This window comes from Panulirus ornatus, chromosome 8 (genome assembly GCF_036320965.1).
Source record: "Panulirus ornatus isolate Po-2019 chromosome 8, ASM3632096v1, whole genome shotgun sequence".
In the NCBI taxonomy this organism is placed as follows: Eukaryota; Metazoa; Arthropoda; class Malacostraca; order Decapoda; family Palinuridae; genus Panulirus; species Panulirus ornatus.
Window position 1 is genome coordinate 9,148,675 of NC_092231.1, and position 22,174 is coordinate 9,170,848.

At 37.9% G+C, this 22,174-nt stretch overlaps 1 protein-coding gene across 3 annotated transcripts in view; it reads left to right on the forward strand.

Moving 5' to 3' along the window:
• The first annotated feature begins 4,306 nt into the window (after positions 1-4,306).
• LOC139749821 (uncharacterized) overlaps positions 4,307-22,174 on the forward strand; it is a 40,332-nt gene continuing 22,464 nt past the window's right edge. Inside the window, exons 1-5 of one of the 3 annotated variants that reach the window (XM_071664107.1) lie at positions 4,307-4,327; positions 9,610-9,737; positions 15,018-15,132; positions 15,524-15,641; positions 18,870-19,063. In XM_071664107.1, coding sequence (XP_071520208.1) covers positions 9,643-9,737; positions 15,018-15,132; positions 15,524-15,641; positions 18,870-19,063 — 522 coding nt within the window. In that variant the 5' untranslated portion in view covers positions 4,307-4,327; positions 9,610-9,642. Of the gene's footprint in view, positions 4,328-7,134; positions 7,269-9,609; positions 9,738-15,017; positions 15,133-15,523; positions 15,642-18,869; positions 19,064-22,174 lie in introns of those variants that run through there. The other 2 variants (XM_071664105.1, XM_071664106.1) reach the window with 2 other exon arrangements.

The following is a 22,174-nucleotide window of genomic DNA, read 5'->3' on the forward strand; positions in this document are numbered from 1 at the left end:
CATTCTTCATGTGTGCATGGCACTGCCTTGCTATTGAAAAAGAAACAGCAAACAAGTGAGAAATCTCTTGGCCGACTTCCAACAATGTCATATGAGGATGTCTGTTTTTTTCTGCAGTTACAAAATTATATGAAATGTAATTATCTCCAGTAAGAAAGATGTATCATGAACTACTTTGTAAAGAACACAACGGGGCCATTACCAAATCGGAATGCTTTTCAGCCAATGAAAATTGCTGTAATTACTATAAGTTTCTAAACTATGAGTGCAACTATTATATTCTCTTGATAAACCAGTGTTACCCAGTGACTTTAGCATAAATATATACATAATACTGCCCACTGAAAATGACTGTCATACAAGTGCCACACCACATCTCGCAGAGAAATGTTCGTGCCGCTTTGAACCATAAGCGTATCCTGATGTCAGAGTACCAGGAGATTAAACAAGAGCCCCGCAAGAGGACATTTATGTCTCTCTCTGTCCATATACCTGGGACTATCAGCCTTTCCAACCGTGGCAGAGCTGCAGCTCACATATATATATATATATATATATATATATATATATATATATATATATATATATATATATATATATATAGGTTATTAGGTACAGTAGGGTTGAGGGTCAAGTCAATTGGGAGGTGATTTTGAATGGAGAAAAACTGGAGGAAGTGAAGTGTTTTAGATATCTGGGAGTGGATCTGGCAGCGGATGGAACCATGGAAGCGGAAGTGGATCATAGGGTGGGGGAGGGGGCGAAAATTCTGGGGGCCTTGAAGAATGTGTGGAAGTCGAGAACATTATCTCGGAAAGCAAAAATGGGTATGTTTGAAGGAATAGTGGTTCCAACAATGTTGTATGGTTGCGAGGCGTGGGCTATGGATAGAGTTGTGCGCAGGAGGATGGATGTGCTGGAAATGAGATGTTTGAGGACAATGTGTGGTGTGAGGTGGTTTGATCGAGTGAGTAACGTAAGGGTAAGAGAGATGTGTGGAAATAAAAAGAGCGTAGTTGAGAGAGCAGAAGAGGGTGTTTTGAAGTGGTTTGGGCACATGGAGAGAATGAGTGAGGAAAGATTGACCAAGAGGATATATGTGTCGGAGGTGGAGGGAACGAGGAGAAGAGGGAGACCAAATTGGAGGTGGAAAGATGGAGTGAAAAAGATTTTGTGTGATCGGGGCCTGAACATGCAGGAGGGTGAAAGGAGGGCAAGGAATAGAGTGAATTGGAGCGATGTGGTATACCGGGGTTGACGTGCTGTCAGTGGATTGAATCAAGGCATGTGAAGCATCTGGGGTAAACCATGGAAAGCTGTGTAGGTATGTATATTTGCGTGTGTGGACGTATGTATATACATGTGTATGGGGGGGGTTGGGCCATTTCTTTCGTCTGTTTCCTTGCGCTACCTCGCAAACGCGGGAGACAGCGACAAAGTATAAAAAAAAAAAAAAAAATTTTTTTTTTTTTTTTTTTTTTTTTTATACTTTGTCGCTGTCTCCCGCGTTTGCGAGGTAGCGCAAGGAAACAGACGAAAGAAATGGCCCAACCCCCCCCCCCCCATACACATGTACATACACACGTCCACACACGCAAATATACATACCTACACAGCTTTCCATGGTTTACCCCAGACGCTTCACATGCCTTGATTCAATCCACTGACAGCACGTCAACCCCTGTATACCACATCGCTCCAATTCACTCTATTCCTTGCCCTCCTTTCACCCTCCTGCATGTTCAGGCCCCGATCACACAAAATCTTTTTCACTCCATCTTTCCACCTCCAATTTGGTCTCCCTCTTCTCCTCGTTCCCTCCACCTCCGACACATATATCCTCTTGGTCAATCTTTCCTCACTCATTCTCTCCATGTGCCCAAACCATTTCAAAACACCCTCTTCTGCTCTCTCAACCACGCTCTTTTTATTTCCACACATCTCTCTTACCCTTACGTTACTTACTCGATCAAACCACCTCACACCACACATTGTCCTCAAACATCTCATTTCCAGCACATCCATCCTCCTGCGCACAACTCTATCCATAGCCCACGCCTCGCAACCATACAACATTGTTGGAACCACTATTCCTTCAAACATATATATATATATATATATATATATATATATATATATATATATATATATATATATATATATATATATATATATATATCTTTCTTTTTCTTTCAAACTATTCGCCATTTCCCGCATTAGCGAGGTAGCATTAAGAACAGAGGACTGGGCCTTTGAGGGAATACCCTCACCTGGCACAATTCTCTGTTCCCTCTTTTGGAAAATTAAAAAAAAACGAGAGGGGAGGATTTCCAGCCCCCCGCTCCCATATATATATATATATATATATATATATATATATATATATATATATATATATATATATATATATATATATATATCAAGGATGTAAGGCATGCGTACGTGTAGGAAGAGAGGAAAGTGATTGGTTCTCAGTGAATGTAGGTTTGCGGCAGGGGTGTGTGATGTCTCCATGGTTGTTTAATTTGTTTATGGATGGGGTTGTTAGGGAGGTGAATGCAAGAGTTTTGGAAAGAGGGGCAAGTATGAAGTCTGTTGGGGATGAGAGAGCTTGGGAAGTGAGTCAGTTGTTGTTCGCTGATGATACAGCGCTGGTGGCTGATTCATGTGAGAAACTGCAGAAGCTGGTGACTGAGTTTGGTAAAGTGTGTGAAAGAAGAAAGTTAAGAGTAAATGTGAATAAGAGCAAGGTTATTAGGTACAGTAGGGTTGAGGGTCAAGTCAATTGGGAGGTGAGTTTGAATGGAGAAAAACTGGAGGAAGTAAAGTGTTTTAGATATCTGGGAGTGGATCTGGCAGCGGACGGAACCATGGAAGCGGAAGTGGATCATAGGATGGGGGAGGGGGCGAAAATTCTGGGAGCCTTGAAGAATGTGTGGAAGTCGAGAACATTATCTCGGAAAGCAAAAATGGGTATGTTTGAAGGAATAGTGGTTCCAACAATGTTGTATGGTTGCGAGGCGTGGGCTATGGATAGAGTGGTGCGCAGGAGGATGGATATGCTGGAAATGAGATGTTTGAGGACAATGTGTGGTGTGAGGTGGTTTGATCGAGTAAGTAACGTAAGGGTAAGAGAGATGTGTGGAAATAAAAAGAGCGTGGTTGAGAGAGCAGAAGAAGGTGTTTTGAAATGGTCTGGGCACATGGAGAGAATGAGTGAGGAAAGATTGACCAAGAGGATATATGTGTCGGAGGTGGAGGGAACGAGGAGAAGAGGGAGACCAAATTGGAGGTGGAAAGATGGAGTGAAAAAGATTTTGTGTGATCGGGGCCTGAACATGCAGGAGGGTGAAAGGAGGGCAAGGAATAGAGTAAATTGGAGCGATGTGGTATACCGGGGTTGACGTGCTGTCAGTGGATTGAATCTGGGCATGTGAAGCGTCTGGGGTAAACCATGGAAAGCTGTGTAGGTATGTATATTTGCGTGTGTGGACGTATGTATATACATGTGTATGGGGGTGGGTTGGGCCATTTCTTTCGTCTGTTTCCTTGCGCTACCTCGCAAACGCGGGAGACAGCGACAAAGCAAAAAAAAAAAAATATATATATATATATATATATATATATATATATATATATATATATATATATATATATATATATATATATATTTATACTATTCGCCATTTCCCGCATTACCGAGGTAGCATTAAAAACAAAGGACTGGGCCTCTAAGGGAATATTCTCACCTGGCCCCCTTCTCTGTTCCTTCTTTTGGAAAAAAAAAAAAAAATAGAGCTAAAATGCACTGTGGGTATATCGGCCATTTCCATCTTAGTTCTGTGAGACCAGCGAAAAGAGAGATGTTGGATAGACATCAAGGGAACGCCATACAACTTCACTAATTCCTGGAAACCAACTACCTTGCAACAGCCCAACCAAGTGAGTATGCCATTTAGGTCACACCATCCACTTAACACGGTTTTTAGTCAACTCAGGGAGTGAACTACTATCTTACAAAATCAACTCAGGACCTCCAGGAGACTGTTCTGCCGATGTGGAACATACTGAATGCCAACGGTCATCATCGTTTATGAAGGGGATGATTACCAATCGCGAATTATGCCGAGCGCGCTAACATACTAAGACTGACACCATAGCCCAGCTGACCAAATCTAGTCTACTTGGCACCGTGGAACCAACAAGGCCACAACACAGTGATGGGAAACTCCGGTCACTCGACCCATAACCTTCGAACTCCGAGACTCCGATCTGACCCTGGAGATTCAGTTATCCAGTGAGCTATCATACAAGACAGCTTGGGGTTGTGAGTAAGATTACTGTGCAACTGCAGTTTGTGATCATGTTACAGTGATTGTATGATTGCTCATAAAGACTTTGGTTATTAAGTGACCGGAAAACTCTAAAGTGACGTGAAATTGACGGACGTTGAGCATTCATACATGATCAGTACTGAAGAGATTCTAGAACCTAATAGTACCTGATATTGTAAGACAATTTTGTACTGTAATAGTAGTTGTGTGAATGAATGTTAAGTTTGAATGGTTCCTGTTACTAATACCAGTAAAGTCATATGATAATATCAGCATACTTGATGAATTCATCCTGTCTTAAGTAGAAACACTTATACATACACCCAACCCTATATGGACCCAGTTAAATTCTTTGCAAGTTTACTTGAGATTTTAAATTTCTTTATATTTTTATATACATCATAGGAATACTCGCACAGTAAATGTTTTGTACTGGTTAGGATCAGTGATATCCAACAAAGGCATCCTCACAAATGTTCATACCTTAAACCCATTAAAATAAGAATAATTAATAAAAAAAAATCGCTTATATGGCAAGACATATACGAACATCAGACGTGTCATAAGCACTCTCTCTATTAGCACAATCTACACTTAAATTCTTACCTTTCACGTAAGCAGTCAGTACACCTATTTTTTTTTTTTTTTTTTTTGTCTCGACTTCAACCTAAACTATCTTTACTGAACTTCGCTCTCACATACTTAAACTTATCTACAACCTCAAGGTCGTCACTCCTCAAACTTTGGTATTTTTACAGCTCACACCCCACAGAATTTACAGTTTCTGTTATGCATAGTCGAAAGATGTATTTCTAAGAAGCCCCCCCCCCCCCAGTTAGAAACACATCTCCAAGCTTCTCCTACATTAAGTCTAATATATTGGGATTTATAACATTGCTCAACTAGCAAATCTCTGTGGCGTGGAAACTGTAAAAGTACCAAAACTTGTATGAGTATGTTACAGTTAAGATCTCTATAAAAGTAGAATCTGTATTGCTCAAACCCTTGGCATCTTCCTATTCTATATCGTTAAGCAACCCATTATTCCATCTAACTCAATTGATTCAACTGAAAGAGCAGCATCATCTACAGAAACAAATTGATTTGATTTACACAGTATATAGCGTAATGTTGTCTATCTACCTCTTTGGGTCTCACCTACGTTAACTTCAAGTTTTCGACCAATCTACCACATTATCACAGATAAAAAAAACATAAGCCTTGGGCTAGATACCTTAATCATTTCATAGTTTGAACATTTAATCAGCAATTAGTAATGAAGCTATACATTCACGAAGGGTTATCTCCCAGTTCTCCCACCACTTTGCCACGTTTATACGTTGTCAGTCTGTCTTCACTCTCCCCTTCTATCTGTCCAACCTATTTCAGCACACCATTTTCTGATTTTTTTTACCACACGTCTTTCTTATGCTTATTCCTTACACAATCAGGCCTTATACTGCATAAATGTCTTCACTTATTTCATTTAAAATACACCCACCCTCTCACATACTTTTGTCTTTAGGTCCGACGGGACCTACATATCTACAGAATGGCTGTCACCACGATTGAATCGAGACCTGAGTCTCGCTGGTTCTTGGAATTTGCTGGATATTGGATGGACAAATTATACTTTAACATATATGAAATAAAAATGAAGTGAAAATACTGAAGTTTGTTGTAGAAAAGTCATTAATGCTATTTCTAAGTCAACACTCTCCCTTAGTCATGTTTACATGCTTTATAACTCCTTTCTCTGTGTTGTTGTCTGCAAAAGATTTAAGCAACTTCACCCTGTTCTCCTTCAGGTAATATACATGCGATGAATCAACGCTCAAAGCTTTACATGATCACTTCATGGAAGTCCAGCTTCAACAGTATGACCTTTTCCACAAAAGAAAATGACCTGTATATGGTTCGAACCACCGCGCTCCTCTGGTCCATCTGCTTTCCTTTAGGTGGCATATTTTCCATACAATTTCTTTGATTTATTCTTTATTTTACATTTAAAAGCACTTAACGTCTCTAAAACCATTCACAAGACTCTGTCTACAAGAAGTAGGCACGGTTTATTTGGCATATCTTAAATGAATGAGGTCTACAAAATGGATGTGCGAGAATGAGGCCTTTTCCTCTTCTGTTCCTGGCGCTACCTCGCTAAGGCGGGAAACAGCGAACAAATGTGAATGAAAAATATGTTACGATTAAAGAACTCTATTAGATTAATTAAGTATGATCTTTCATTTAGGAACAAACAAGTGATAAATTAATTCGATGGATTAGATTAGGTGCTAACGTTATGATCCTAATGTGTTCTGAAACATTCTAAATTCTTAAACATTGTGGCTAATAACAGTGCTTAGCTCTTTCGTATTATTTTTGTCATCAAGAAATTATTCTATTTTATATTTAATTGAATTTCATTAGTGTGCTCTTATTGTTACTTTAGATAAATCATGAGGACTACCTTACAATAAAAATGTGTAATTATACTTTATATGCTATTCCCAGTGAAACTGAAATGTAAATGTTACCAAATAAACTCAGTAAATCGATCAGTCTAAATCATATTAAATTGACTTACTAAATAACTGACAAACGTTGGCGGTTTACATTGCAAAAAAAAAATTATTATTCTTTGGTTTAGCTATTAGAAGAACTTATCTGTTGTTAGTTGCATTCTAAAATCCTTATGAATATAACGAACATAGATGAACGGAAAGGACTGTTATAAAGAATACTGCATTAATTTCACAATAAATGTAATATTTGTATTTCCCTTTAGTTTCATACTCCCTTAAGTATCCCGCGGGCGGGTTAACAACAAACTTCAAGTTGAGACGTTTTCTGGTAGAGTTATTTCTTTCGTTTTGCTGGATCATTATCCTTAATGTGTGTGTGTCCAGTAGGAGTATGTTACGTAGAATCTCTTAGGTAAGCTTCTGTGTCTGGTATGAAGAAAATTGTCTTAGTAACCGATAATTGTGGCCAAGTGAGGAAGGTACGAAGTGAGTATACTTTAGCAAAATACATAGATTATGAAGAGTTTTACACATTGTATCGATAATAGCATGTAGAGTATATACATGTGCTTGCTTTCAATGTGGTCTTACTGATACAATCAAAATGACTGAAGGCACGTCAAAAATAACAATGAGAGTACAAATAATTAAGATCTAAGATTGAGATTTCGTAATGCACCTGCAGATGTCACATCAGCTGCTCCTGTCACTGACTTCCTTGTAAAAGTACCGTTTCGTGCCTCCACCCAGGAAAATCACAAATAGTGATTTGCGCTAGAAATGGTCAGAATCTTTCAAAATACATCAAAGTAATTTCAACCAAATCAAACCTAATATAAAATTAATTGGAAGTCAGAAACGGTAGTAATACTTTTTTTCCCCTATTTCTGTGTCACATATACTACTCCAGTTACCCCTTCACATATATCTTTGTCACATACTGCTCCTGTTACTTTTAAACATATAGCTACTGATCCTGTCACCCTTTACCGGTATCTGCTTCACATTTGTTACTCTAGTTACCCCATCCCCATATCTATCAGACATTTACCTCTCTCGTCTTCCCCTCTCCAAAATTGTTCAGATTTATTGCTCCTGTCATTTTTCCCCTATATCTGTGTCACATGTAGTGTTATCATCTTTTCTTTAATTTAAACATGTCTTTCACACATCTATTGCCTCTGTCACCCTACCCCTAATAACTCAAACATTTACAGCTTATGTTGCCATTTTACCAACGTGTCACATTTACAGCTCGAAGCTTTTTTACTGATGTGTCGCATTTATTGCATCTGTCTTCACTTCACCTATATATTTTTGTTTCACATTTACTGTTTCTGTCACTTTTTCTGTAGAGGCTCCTATCATTCCTTCCCCTTATATGTATGCCATTTTATCATTATTAAAGAATCCCCAGGTTTTAGACTGGCTTGATGAGCACATGTCTTAAGACTGCTTATCTCCTGGCCCTCATGTATCTGTGTCACATCTACCTCTGACATCCTGCATAGCGAAAAAGTAGAGGGAAGACAGAGTGGCAGATGAGATGAGCTATAAATGTGGCATATAGATAAATGTACAGTAATTGGGATTGATTTCAGTAAACATCTGTAGTTTTTTCTAGAAATTTTTAACATCATATGCTTGTTTACTTATATGGTTACTCCTCTTGAGTCCCTTTGCTAGAGCTCAGCACAGTAACTGGCTTTGATGACTCAGATGGCTCCAACCAGGAAGCCTATTTTGAGAACATGGAACCCACCACTGACTGATGATCTATTCATTTGGCACTGCCATTGTGAAGTTACATTTCAAGTACTGCATGATTTCATTACCTTAGATGTTTTCTTATTTTAATCATCAGCATACACAAAACTTTGTTCATTGAACGAATTAGTTATTATTAAGGAAATAAGAACAATTAACAGTTCCATACGGAGGTCTCCTGCCACCTTATTTCTTAGTATACATGTTTAGAATAATGTATACCATTTAATCATCAAGTTTTGAATTTTGATGGTTTTCCATGGCTTCAAAATTTTTCCATGCATTGGGTGAGTGTCATATGGTTGTAGCTGCTTGTAGCTCAGCCCTGCAAACCACTGTTCCTGTGAAGAGGAAGGAGGATTGTCATAACTGGACAGTGTTGCTATGGCCAGTGAATGTGGCCTTTGTTGTCTTTTCCTAGCGCTACATCATGCGCGCGCGGGGGGAGGGGGGTGCCATTTCATGTGTGGCAGGGTGGCAATGGGGATGGATGAGGGCAGCAAGTATGAATATGTACATGTGTATAAATGTATGTGTCTGTGTATGTATATGTATGTATACATTGAAATGTATAGGTATGTATATGTACGTATGTGGGCGTGTATGTATATACATGTGTATGTGGGTGAGTTGGGCCATTCTTTTGTCTGTTTCCTTGTGCTACCTTGCTAACGAGGGAGACAGCAACAAAGTATAATAAAAAATAGAAATAAATGCATAATTTTCAAATTGTTCCAGGTTTCAGGTCATTCATGACTTCATTTTAGTGTTTCAGGGTTTTCTTTATTTTGAATATGTAAGTGCCTTTCCTAATGCCAGCTAGCATCAGTTTTATATGAACAATAGCCTCATTTACACAATATTATTGGCATCATCATCTATTCCTTTGGATAGTGAAATGATATACTAATGTTATTTTAATATCAAATAAGTTTTTGTAAGTTTGATGTACATAATATGATTTCTGATAATGTCCTTTGTTTCAGTTTCTTAAGTATCACACTGAAAAGGCCCCAAGAATGGATGACAGCTTGCATACTTGGGCTTCTAGGCTTACACGTAATTATAAGGTGTTCAACCGTGACCAGTTGATATCCCCAGAGCATTTTTCAATGTAAGTATCACTTTCATGTGATAATATTCTACACTTTATTTATTTATGCATAAGGCTTTTTGAAAATTTGCTTACAGTACTCCGTGCATTCTTCCCTGATTTTTCTCCCTCCAGTATTCCCCCTCTCCATTTTTCCATGCCACAGGTGGTCTGCCTTTTACACCAACCTCTTTAATCATGCTATCACACATTCTCCTTTTAATGTGCCCATCTTCCATTCTATCCACATGCCCAAACCACCATAAAGTATCATGTTTCATTCACCCTACTACTACACAATTCATTTCCTTTGCATTCCCTGCCATACCAAATCCCTCATACACTCCCTCATAATCCACACACATCCTCCATGTCAAAAGATGACTAAGAGAGGCAGGAGCATGGGTTAGAAACCTTCTCTTCCTATATCAACACTTGCTAAAAGTTGGAACAGAACAATTAGCCATGCAAGGACTTTCTCTTGATGGTTCAATTGTCTGTTTTATACAGCCTTATATGGAAAGATGAGCAGGTATGTAAAAAAAAAATACTGTGTAGTGCTTAGAACTAGGAATGATCAGGATTCTTTTTTTCTAAGAATCCTTGATTTCTGAAATAGCCCAGGAGGTATGAGCATGTATTTTTACACTCTGTGATCAGTAATGGTTCACTTACAAAATTATAGCCCAGTTACAGAATGATGAGGGATCTCCAGCTTTTTTTCTCTTTCACAAGAAATACTTACTTTATTAGAAATATTCAGATTGTTATTACCACTGTTGAATTGTATACAGGATGAATGTTAATTTCATGAATACACATAATATTTTTATATGCTTTGTACAAAATTTAGGTGTGATAGTATAGTTGTGATTTATGAGACAAAAAATTCTGCCATCATTATTTTTTCCATGATGAATCAGTTTATTCATGATCATTTATTTTAACTGAATAGAATAGCACTGATGAGGAGCACATGGTTAATTGTCTCCTAATGTAGGACTCTGATAACAGGTTAGGGATAATGCCGACACCCAATTCCTTTTGACACACAAAATCCTGAAGCTTATTCATGCTTGATACTTCATATCAAGGTCTTTCACTCTGTCCCATCCTCATTACCTTACATTTGGTCAGCTTTAATTTCACCAATTATATATTAGACCAGATTCTGGAGTCTGTCTAGGTTCCCCTGCAAGTATTTGCAATCCTTTTCACTTTCCACATGACCTTTGCATCTTCTGCAAACATATTCAAGAGGTGTGATTGAATAAGAATTATAGGGTTAGGGAGAGGTGTGGTAGTAAGAGGATTATGGATGAAACAGTTGAAGGGCTTATGCTGAAATGGTTTGGACATATGTTGAGCATGAGTGAGGAGATGAGGAATAAAATGGTATATATGTTGCAAGTGGGGAAAACAAGGAAAAAGGGAAAGCAAGGAGTTGGAAGGATGGAATGAAAGATACTGTGAGTGTAAGGGCCTGAACATGTGGGAGGATATTAGGCAAGCAAGGGTTAGAGCAAACTGGAGCAGTATTTTTTACAGGGTGAGATGTGTTGTCCATGGGTTGAACCAAGGCATTTGAAGCAGTCGGGCGAACCACAGAAAGGTCTCTGGGACCTTGTAGTGTATGGAGAGCTCTGGTTTCTATGCACTATATATAACAGATAGAGAGTGAATGTAAATGAACGAAGACTTTTCCTTGTCTATTTGTGGTCCTACCTAGCTAATGTGGGAAACAACAAACTCCCATGGTGTATCAGTTAGCACTCCTGACCATGATGCATTCACAGGCTGTCCAGGGTCAAGCGCATAGGTTCAAATCCTAGTTATGGCAGTCGGTCCACAGTCAACCCAGCTGTTCATATACCCCTAGGTGTTGGTTGATAAAATGGGTACCTGGCTCTGGCTAGGGTATATATATATATATATATATATATATATATATATATATATATATATATATATATATGTATACGGTGAGATGTATAGGTATGTATATTTGCGTGTGTGGACGTGTATGTATACACATGTGTATGTGGGTGGGTTGGGCCATTCTTTCGTCTGTTTCCCTGCACTACCTCGCTAATGCGGGAGACAGTGACAAAGCAAAATAAAATATATATATATATATATATATATATATATATATATATATATATATATATATATATATATATATATATATATTTCCTTCCTGCCCCATGAGTCCATCCTATCCCTATGCTGTAACACTAACGTGTATATTTATGACTTATTTATGACCTTTCCACCCCATACACACACAGACATATACATATATACACATGTACATAATTCATACTGTCTGCCTTTATTCATTCCCATCGCCACCTCGCCACACATGAAATAACACATGAAATATATATATATATATATATATATCCCCTGGGGATAGGGGATTAAGAATACTTCCCACGTATTCCCTGCGTGTCGTAGAAGGCGACTAAAAGGGGAGGGAGCGGGGGGCTGGAAATCCTCCCCTCTCTTTTTTTTTTTCAAAAGAAGGAACAGAGAATTGGGCCAGGTGAGGGTATTCCCTCAAAGGCCCAGTCCTCTGTTCTTAACGCTACCTCGCTAATGCGGGAAATGGCGAATAGTTTGAAAGAAAAGAAAAGATATATATATATATATATATATATATATATATATATATATATATATATATATATATATATATATATATATTATCCCTGGGGATACGGGAGAAAGAATACCTCCCACGTATTCCCTGCGTGTCGTATAAGGCGACTAAAAGGGAAGGGAGCGGGAGGCTGGAAATCCTCCCCTCATTTTTTTTTTTTTTTTTTTCCAAAAGAAGAAACAGAGAAAGGGGCCAGATGAGGATATTCCCTCAAAGGCCCAGTCCTCATCCTCTGTTCTTAACGCTACCTCGCTAATGCGGGAAATGGCGATTAGTATAAAAAAAAAAATATATATATATATATATATATATATATATATATATATATATATATATATATATATATATATATATTCATGGAGAAAAACTGGAGGAAGTGAAGTGTTTTAGATATCTGGGAGTGGATCTGGCAGCGGATGGAACCATGGAAGCGGAAGTGGATCATAGGGTGGGGGAGCGGGCGAAAATTCTGGGAGCCTTGAAGAATGTGTGGAAGTCGAGAACATTATCTCGGAAAGCAAAAATGGGTATGTTTGAAGGAATAGTGGTTCCAACAATGTTGTATGGTTGCGAGGCGTGGGCTATGGATAGAGTTGTGCGCAGGAGGATGGATGTGCTGGAAATGAGATGTTTGAGGACAATGTGTGGTGTGAGGTGGTTTGATCGAGTAAGTAAGGTAAGGGTAAGAGAGATGTGTGGAAATAAAAAGAGCGTGGTTGAGAGAGCAGAAGAGGGTGTTTTGAAATGGTTTGGGCACATGGAGAGAATGAGTGAGGAAAGATTGACCAAGAGGATATATGTGTCGGAGGTGGAGGGAACGAGGAGAAGAGGGAGACCAAATTGGAGGTGGAAAGATGGAGTGAAAAAGATTTTGTGTGATCGGGGCCTGAACATGCAGGAGGGTGTAAGGAGGGCAAGGAATAGAGTGAATTGGAGCGATGTGGTATACCGGGGTTGACGTGCTGTCAGTGGATTGAATCAAGGCATGTGAAGCGTCTGGGGTAAACCATGGAAAGCTGTGTTGGTATGTATATTTGCGTGTGTGGACGTATGTATATACATGTGTATGGGGGTGGGTTGGGCCATTTCTTTCGTCTGTTTCCTTGCGCTACCTCGCAAACGCGGGAGACCGGCAAAAAAAAAAAAAATATATGTATATATATATTCATACATTTGCCATATCCCGTGTCAGTGAGGTAGCATTGAGGACAAAAGACTGAGCCTTAGAAGGAATATTCTCACTTGGCCCCCTTCTCTGTTCCTTTTTTGGAAAAGTAAAAATGGGAGGGGAGGATTTCCAGCTCCCCGCTCCATCCCCTTTTAGTCGCCTTCTGTGACACAGGGTATATGTGGGAAGTATTCTCTTTTCCCTGCCCCCAGTGGGAGACCAAATTGGAGGTGGAAGGATGGATTGAAAAAGATTTTGAGCGATCGGGGCCTGAACATGCAGGAGGGTGAAAGGCGTGCAGGGAATAGAGTGAACTGGAACGATATGGTATACCGGGGTCGACATGCTGTCAATGGATTGAACCAGGGCATGTGAAGTGTCTAGGGTAAACCATTGAAAGTTTTTCCTGTCTCCCACGTTAGCGACGTAGCGCAAGGAAACAGATGAAAGAATGGCCCAACCCCCCCACATACACATGTATATACATACATGTCCACACACGCACGTATACATACCTATACATTTCAACGTATACATATATATACATACACAGATATATACATATTTACACATGTACATAATTCATACTAGCTGCCTTTATACATTCCCGTTGCCACCCCACCACACATGAAATGACACTCCCTTCCCCCCCGCATGCATGCGAGGTAGCGCTAGGAAAAGACAACAAAGGCCACATTCGTTTACACTCAGTCTCTAACTGTCATGTATAATGCACCGAAACCACAGCTCCCTTTCCACATCCAGGCCCCACAAAACTTTCCATGGTTTACCCCAGACGCTTCACATGCCCTGGTTCAATCCATTGACAGCACATCGACCCTGGTATACCACATTGTTCCAATTCACTCTATTCCTTGAATGCCTTTCACCCTCTTGTATGTTCAGGCCCCGATCACTCAAAATCTTTTTCATTCCATCCTTCCACCTCCAATTTGGTCTCCCACTTCTCGTTCCCTCCACCTCTGACACATATATCCTCTTTGTCAATCTTTCCTCACTCATTCTTTCCATGTGACCAAGCCATTTCAATTCACCCTCTTTTGCTCTCTCAACCACACTCTTTTTATTGCCACACATCTCTCTTACCCTTTCATTACTTACTAGATCAAACCACCTCACACCACTTATTGTCCTCAAACATCTCATTTCCAACATTTCCAACACATCCACCCTCCTCCACGCAACCCTATCTATAGCCCACGCCTTGCAACCATATAACATTGTCGGAACTACTATTCCTTCAAACATACCCATTTTTGCTTGGTCAATATCAGAAAAAAGAATATTTGTAATGAAAAAGTTATTGATTAGGCATGTATAATTGGAGGGTTTACTGTGCTTTGTTGCATTTTTGGTATTGTTTTATATTTATGTCTCAGGATCTTGCACTTGGTTTTGTTTTACAGGATAGACTTTCGTATTATTATCATGATTATATCTTTTCCAGATTGACACATGATAAGGATTTGCAACCAGTACTTTCTTTCATAATTCGTCATGTCCGACCACCAGAAGAACGGAGGCTAATCCGACTTAATTTGAAGCATGCTCATTTCAGGAAGGTAAATCATGGTACATACTTCTGGATTTTCTCTGTGACATAATCTTTTAGTTTATTGATTTGTCCTCACTTTTTCTCAATGACAGTTTAAGTTTTGTATGAAATATAGTGCTTATATTGGGCTATCTTGGAAAAAAAGTACTGAATTTACTAAAGGCATTGCTGTTTTAAACATGCAAGAGAATTTTACCTCTTTTAAGGTCAGGCCTTGAATGAAAATGATTAGTTATGAATGGAAAGAAAGTGACTGAGTCCCACCTCTACTCAGCATATGCTTCTGTGATTTATTAGATGAAGTGCTTCCATTTTTGTGACCTGTCTTTTACCACTTCTTGGAAATTTTTTGTTTCATGTTATTTATAAGCATGATATTTATCAAATCTTTTGCCCAGCGGTTAAAAGGGGGTGAAGGAGAGATGTCAGCATCAGAGGAGCGATTCAAACTTAAAGCTGCTATTTTGGACACGAGTTCAGCTGTTGCCGCAGAAGTGACTGAAATCCAACAGCTCAGTGAGTAAATCTCCAACACACTTTAACATTTAGGTTTAGTTATAGAAAATTGATGTGTTGTCTGCTAGCCTTTCAAGTTGAAACTGTTTTCTTACTGTGTGTTGTCTTACATTATCCTTAGGGATTGGGGAGCAAATATATTAACAGTGTATCCTTTATATTGTTTAGTAAAAGTTAACAAGGAGGGGCAGGAGTGGGGAAACTAGAGATTCTTTTACTCTCTTACTACTCCCTTAACTCTTTACTAGGTTTTCCTTTCCAACCCTCAAAAATTTCTGTTTTTCAAGTTAAGAAAATGTGTAACTTTCAAGGTGCAAAGAAATTCATAAAACAATGAAAACAATCCATTGTCCTGTGCTTTCACTCTTATGATGTGTAAAAGTTTTGTAGATTCATCAGTACAACACACTAAATAGTGCAGGAGTAAGGCCTGAGTGTAATTTTGTAATTTATTTTACCTTCTCTGTAAAGGTTATCACTAATTTTCAATATTTTTTTGTTTATAATGAATCTACTTGTTATAATCACTGTGATTCAATGATAATATTTTCATAGCTGCAAAATTGAGATGTAGAATTACTTGCTGCATTAGTCATTGTAATGTTGTCATAGGAAAATGCTGGCAGCATTGCATCTAATTTTGCTGAAAACACCTTCTCCCACATCTTAGTTTGTTTTCAGTGCTGTAACAGCCAGTGTCCATAAAATCTTTTCATACACTCCAAAGAAAGATCATCATTGCCGAATAATTCAGGATGATTTTCTGTTTGGTCTTTAAAATCTAGCAAAAGACTTCCCAGAAAACTCATGACAATGTGCTGCTATTGCAAATGTATAGCTGACTAACTGGAGAGAAATTATCATGCACTACCACTTCAGCTATCACCATAGGCTTGTAATGCAGCCTTGAAATATAGATGTGAAACTTGATTCATAATTTTATGTCCAAGTTATTCAGCCTGTGTAGTACTTAATGGGTTAGCTTTCTAGAAGTATGAATAGAAGGAGGAGCGATGAGGGGGAGGATTTTTCTTCAAAGATTGAATTGTCTTTTTTTGACCCTACCTTGCTGAGGAAGAAGAGGTAAGGAAGTATAGAAAAAAATATTGCCCTGCATACAGTATATGATATCCGAGGGGACATGGGAAAAAGAATACCACCCACATATCTTCTAGATTTTATTTAAAGCAGCTTCTTTTCTGAGTGGATGCTTGAATTAATGATACTCTCCTTATTTGCAATTTTGACATCTGTCATAATAGTAGCAATGTCTACTTCCTGTAGTTCAGTTGATATGGGTGCAACTATTTTTCCAACACTATTTATGTTATTTTTCATAGCATGAACATAATTCTGGATGTCTCTACTTATGATTTTTACCTTTATAACATCCCCTTGCACCATTGCTTCCAGTATGACATCAAGCTTTGTAGAGCATGGGATGTGTTTATCTTTCTTTTTTATCTGCATTCATTGTTACACTTATCTTTTCCTCAGAGATAGCATTAAATGTGCATTTTTTCATACATGCTTGCCATTTCCCATGTGAGTGAGGTAGCATCAAGAACAGATGACAGAACCTTAGAGGAAAAATTCCTCACTTGGCTCCTTGCTTTGTTCCATCTTTTGGAATGTATTACTGAAGGGAGGATTTTCAGCCACCTGCTCCCACTTCTCTTTGTTGCCTTCTACGACACACAGGGAATATGTGAGTAGTATTCTTTCTCCCCTATCCCCAGGGATAAGAATTTACAGATACCTCTATTATTATGCTCACTTCTGTTTCTTCATTAGCATAGTCTTTGATCAGATCTTTATATTCTTTCTTACTTTTCACATTTTTTCTTTCATCCAAATACTTCCCTTTTGGTTTTATTTTGATTCCATCTATCTACATCTAACACCCATTCCCTTTGGGAACTCCCTTAAGTTGGTGTCCAGAGTAAAAGTAGTAGTTTCCGCCGACTACTACTGCCTTATGTTCCAACCTGCTACTGCTACCTAATGCTCTCACTTGAATGTTCCTACCTACTGCTTCTGCCTAATGCTCCTGCTTAATGTTTCTATGTACTATTTCTATATGTTGCTCATACCATTTTGCCGAAAGACAGGTGCTAGCACATATTCTCACTTCAGGAAAATCTAGAGTTATAATGAGTTGTGTGAGTTAGGTGTTTCTCATTTGTTATGTGTGACAAGGAGAGATTGTATGTTTATGGACAGAATGTCAGCAGTCCATGTGTAGATGAACCAGAGAGAAAAGAAACTTATCCTTTTTTTTATACCATTACCTAATCACTAATTTCAATGCTACTTTCATTCCCATTCACAGTATCTTATTTGTTCATAATGGAGATTCCCCAAGATCTCTCCATTTCTTTGGACAGTAGGAGATATCTTGTGGTTTTGAGATAAACTAAGAGAAATAAAGATATATACTTAATTGTTTTTTCCATACTTGATCGCTGTTTCACTCATTAGCAAGGTAGCACCAGGAAACAGATGTAGAAAGGCATATCCATTCACTTACACATATATGTAAATATAAATACACACACACACACACACACACACACACACACACACACACATCTTTTTTTCATACTTGAACACCATTTCCCGTGTTAGCAAGGTTACTACTTTATTGTTAAACACTATAGTTTTGGAAATTCTTTTTTTTATGTTGAGTAGCCAAATGCAGATCTGTTAAGTTTTTATCTGTCCAGGAGGTGGCTGGACAGCCCAGTGACTTACACATTGACTCCTCATATTAAGTAGGTATCTTTCTTCACATCCATATCCATTGATTATTTCTGCACTGAAAAAGAATACTGTTGGTAATTATATTTTTGTTTGTTGATTTACCCTCCTTGATGAGTTGCATAGTATTAATGGAAAACTTAGAATATTTGCTCTATGATTAGTTATATTTCAAATGAAATATGGATTGATCCTTAGACTTGAATGGTTGGGCCACTGGCATTTTGTTAGGAGCCATCAGGAGGAAATGTGTATCATGATTACAATAATATATGGTGCTCATGAATGCCTTGTTGAGTTGAGGAGGATCATGTGAATACCTGAGATAGAACTAACACGTATCGACATGTCTTAGTTTTGTCACTGAATCCGTTACCTCTTTATTGTTGTTTACACTTTTGATGAAGGGAAAAAGTGATTTTTTTTTTATATCTTCCCCTCCAACCTTTTCTTCATTTTACTGAACAGACCATAGAAAAGAAGAATTATATCAGAAGGAAGTAGAAGTTAGACGTCGGACAATGCTGCTGAAAGTAGCACAGGAAGATCGAGAGAGGGAGGTCCGTTATTGCCAGTTGTGGCGTACTCAGCTTCATGATTTGATACAAAACGAATCTTCAAAAAAGGAAAAGAAAAGCTCCAAATCTGATATGGGTGTGCAGGTATGATCTGTTAAAGTTACTTTATTTTATTGATGCATTATAAGGAATACACTACTGAATATTAGTGATTGTGAGTATTGGGATTTTGCAAATGGTAAAACATTTCTCCCACTATAGGATATTCCCCAATACTATTAAATATTTCAGTACCTACTAAAAACTGTTTTGGAAGACAGGTAAAGGAAGGGTACATATGAGAATTTAGATATTATGTGATTGTTTTATAAGTGTAAATGCATGATGATAATGAAATCCTCTTCTTTTGTAAGTGTAAATGCATGATGATGAAATTCTAGTGAATTGTTTTGTTTGATGATTACTATGTGTGAGGTACATGAATTAACCAAAATGCTGTAATGAAGGGTGTAGGAGGTTAGAGATGAGGATTTTCAGTTATTTGAAGCCTTGAGGTAAAAAACATTGCAGGTATTCATACCCTCACCCATTATGTTTAAATGATTACTGTGAACAGATATTAAGCATTGATAGCTCAGAGTTGTGAAATATTCTGTCGGTGCTCAGACCAAAAATATGTGGATGGCAGTATTTGTATAAAAAATGAAGATTTTTAAGAGTGCACTGCATATGGATTTACTACATATCATAACGATGTAAACAAGTTAGTGGTAAAGTTTGATTATCTTTATATTCACACGACTGTGATGAGAAAAGTTAGTACAGCAGACATGAGTACCAAGTGACATAGCTTTTATGATGTGGAATGCTTGGAGGAGCTTGATTTTATTCAATTTTTTATACCAAAGGAATATCAGAGTTGGTATTCTTGATACATAATATATGAAGCTGCATACCAACCATACATAAAACACAAGTTATCAGAGGTATGCTAGATGGAAGATTATTGTTGAATAAGGTATTGCAAAAGTTTTTTTCTGAAAATACACTTGTGTCTGACTTTTCTGTAAGGTATATGAGTGAATGATAAATCAGACATCTTAATCCATCTGTGAAATGGTTTACTCTTCCTGTTTCCCTTATATCAACTTGTTAGTGTTTTCTATAATTTTTCTCTAACACAATGGTGCACCATTTTTTGATATATCTGATGTATTGCCCTCTGGTGCGTTTGTAGGACAGGATGGATCATATAGAATCTGCATGCATCTTTATTTTTGAATAATCCTGTAGATTCATATTAACTAATATTCCTCTTATCTGTATGATTCCTCACTATATCTTTTTGCCTCACCTCTCTTTGCATCCTTTACTTCAACTCACTTGTGTAGACCATCTTTATCATCCTTTCAACAACGTAGCTTTCCATATGCTTATACCACACAAAACATCACAACACTTTATGACCTCTAGACCTATCTGGTGGATGTAGCAAGTTTCCTGGGTGTTGCAGGAGCCTCATAAGGATAGAAGGGACTTCTTGGGCCAGGAAGCAAGTCTATCAACTTTGTCACCGTCTTTCATTGATAAATCCTAATCAACTACATGATGTGGATCAGGTGCATACAGCCTCTCATATCATTTATGCATATACTTTACTCTTAGCTAATATGACATGGAAACATGAACTTCCACACTATTTAAAGCTCTTCTTGGTTTTTTCATTCTGTACAATAAGTTGATTTATAGAGGTAGAACAATCATTCCATTCATATTCCATAGCTTATCAATGTAAGGCATTCCTCATGCATATTTTAGAATATCTTTAGCATTGATTGGTTTTCTCACAGCATCTGTGTGTTTCTTAGATGATATGTGTTTGTATATACCTTCTCAGAGAGACCTTTCATCTATAAGCCTTTCTGGTGAAAATTTTCTTACTTTATATCCTTTTCCATTGTTCCTTTCCTATTTCTGATTATATTATGTAAGATGTTCGTGTCTGCTGGTCCTATTTTTTTCCTACCTGTCCCTTTTGTGATCTGGAATTTTACATCCATATGTCACAATTTGGATGAGGACTCATTTTAGTTTCAAATAATTTGAATTTAGTAAAGCGATCACCATGCCTCCAATATTCTGCCTTGCAAATTTCTATCGTCAACTTCACTTTTCCCTCTACCAGTCATACTTTACTTCCAAATACCTGATCTTATCCACAATTTTTAGTTCCTCAATATTTGAATGGATATTGCTACAACTCTGTATGTCTATATCTCTGATGCCTATTCCTTTCAGGAGCTCCCTCATAGTGGTTGCCATGGGAAAAGAGTCTCCATAACTGGTGAATGTAGTTCCTCTTCATAGCCTTTAGCGCCTCACCCTTAATGAGACACTGGCCATGGGCAACTAGTGCAGTGTTTTCAGAGCCTCCTTCCCAATGTTCCTACCAACTACTTCTACCTAATGTGTCTACCTAATTGCTGGCTTAATGTTCCAAAGCTCCCAGCATTTATAACAACAGCATTAATTTCATACAACAGTTGTAGTAATTTTCATATTATTTGACCATGGTTCAGCTGTGCATCGCTTTCACCCCAATAAACCTTCAAATCTTCAGTTATAGAAGCTCTTAGCTCTCAAAGTCTTTTATGTTTGCCATATTGAATCAGACCTCTCCACATAGCTTTCTCATTAACTTTCTTGTATAACTTTTCAGGATTAATAAGCATTGCATGCCGTTCATTTATTTATTCTCATTTTTGCACATGTTTGAGTGAAAAATTATGGTCCACAGCCTTTCTCTCCCTCAAGATTCACTGTTTTTTTCACTGATCATTTTGACACGCTTTTAAACATAATCATACTGTCTATGCTACTTTCTTTGTAATTCTAATTAATTCCATTTTTTATGCAGCAGAGCAAGTCTCCTTTCATCATGCCATCAGGTACAAGACCTGTGTTCCACGATTAAATAAACACTTATCAGATTTGGTCTTGTGTGACTTTTATTCTTTACCATCATAGTCACAGCTGTACTTCTTACTTTTTCATATTCAGGTGCATTATTTCTCTTTATACCTCATCCTTTATATGGTCTTCTTTTCCTCTCTACCTGTTTTGCTTTCTTTCATTGTCATGTGTTATCCTGTCAGTTCTGTTATGCATTTCCTTGCTATATGCCGTGCTTTTTGTATTTGGTCAACTTAACCCTTTCTGATTTTAAGTTGATTTTGATGCCTTTCCCTTTCCAAT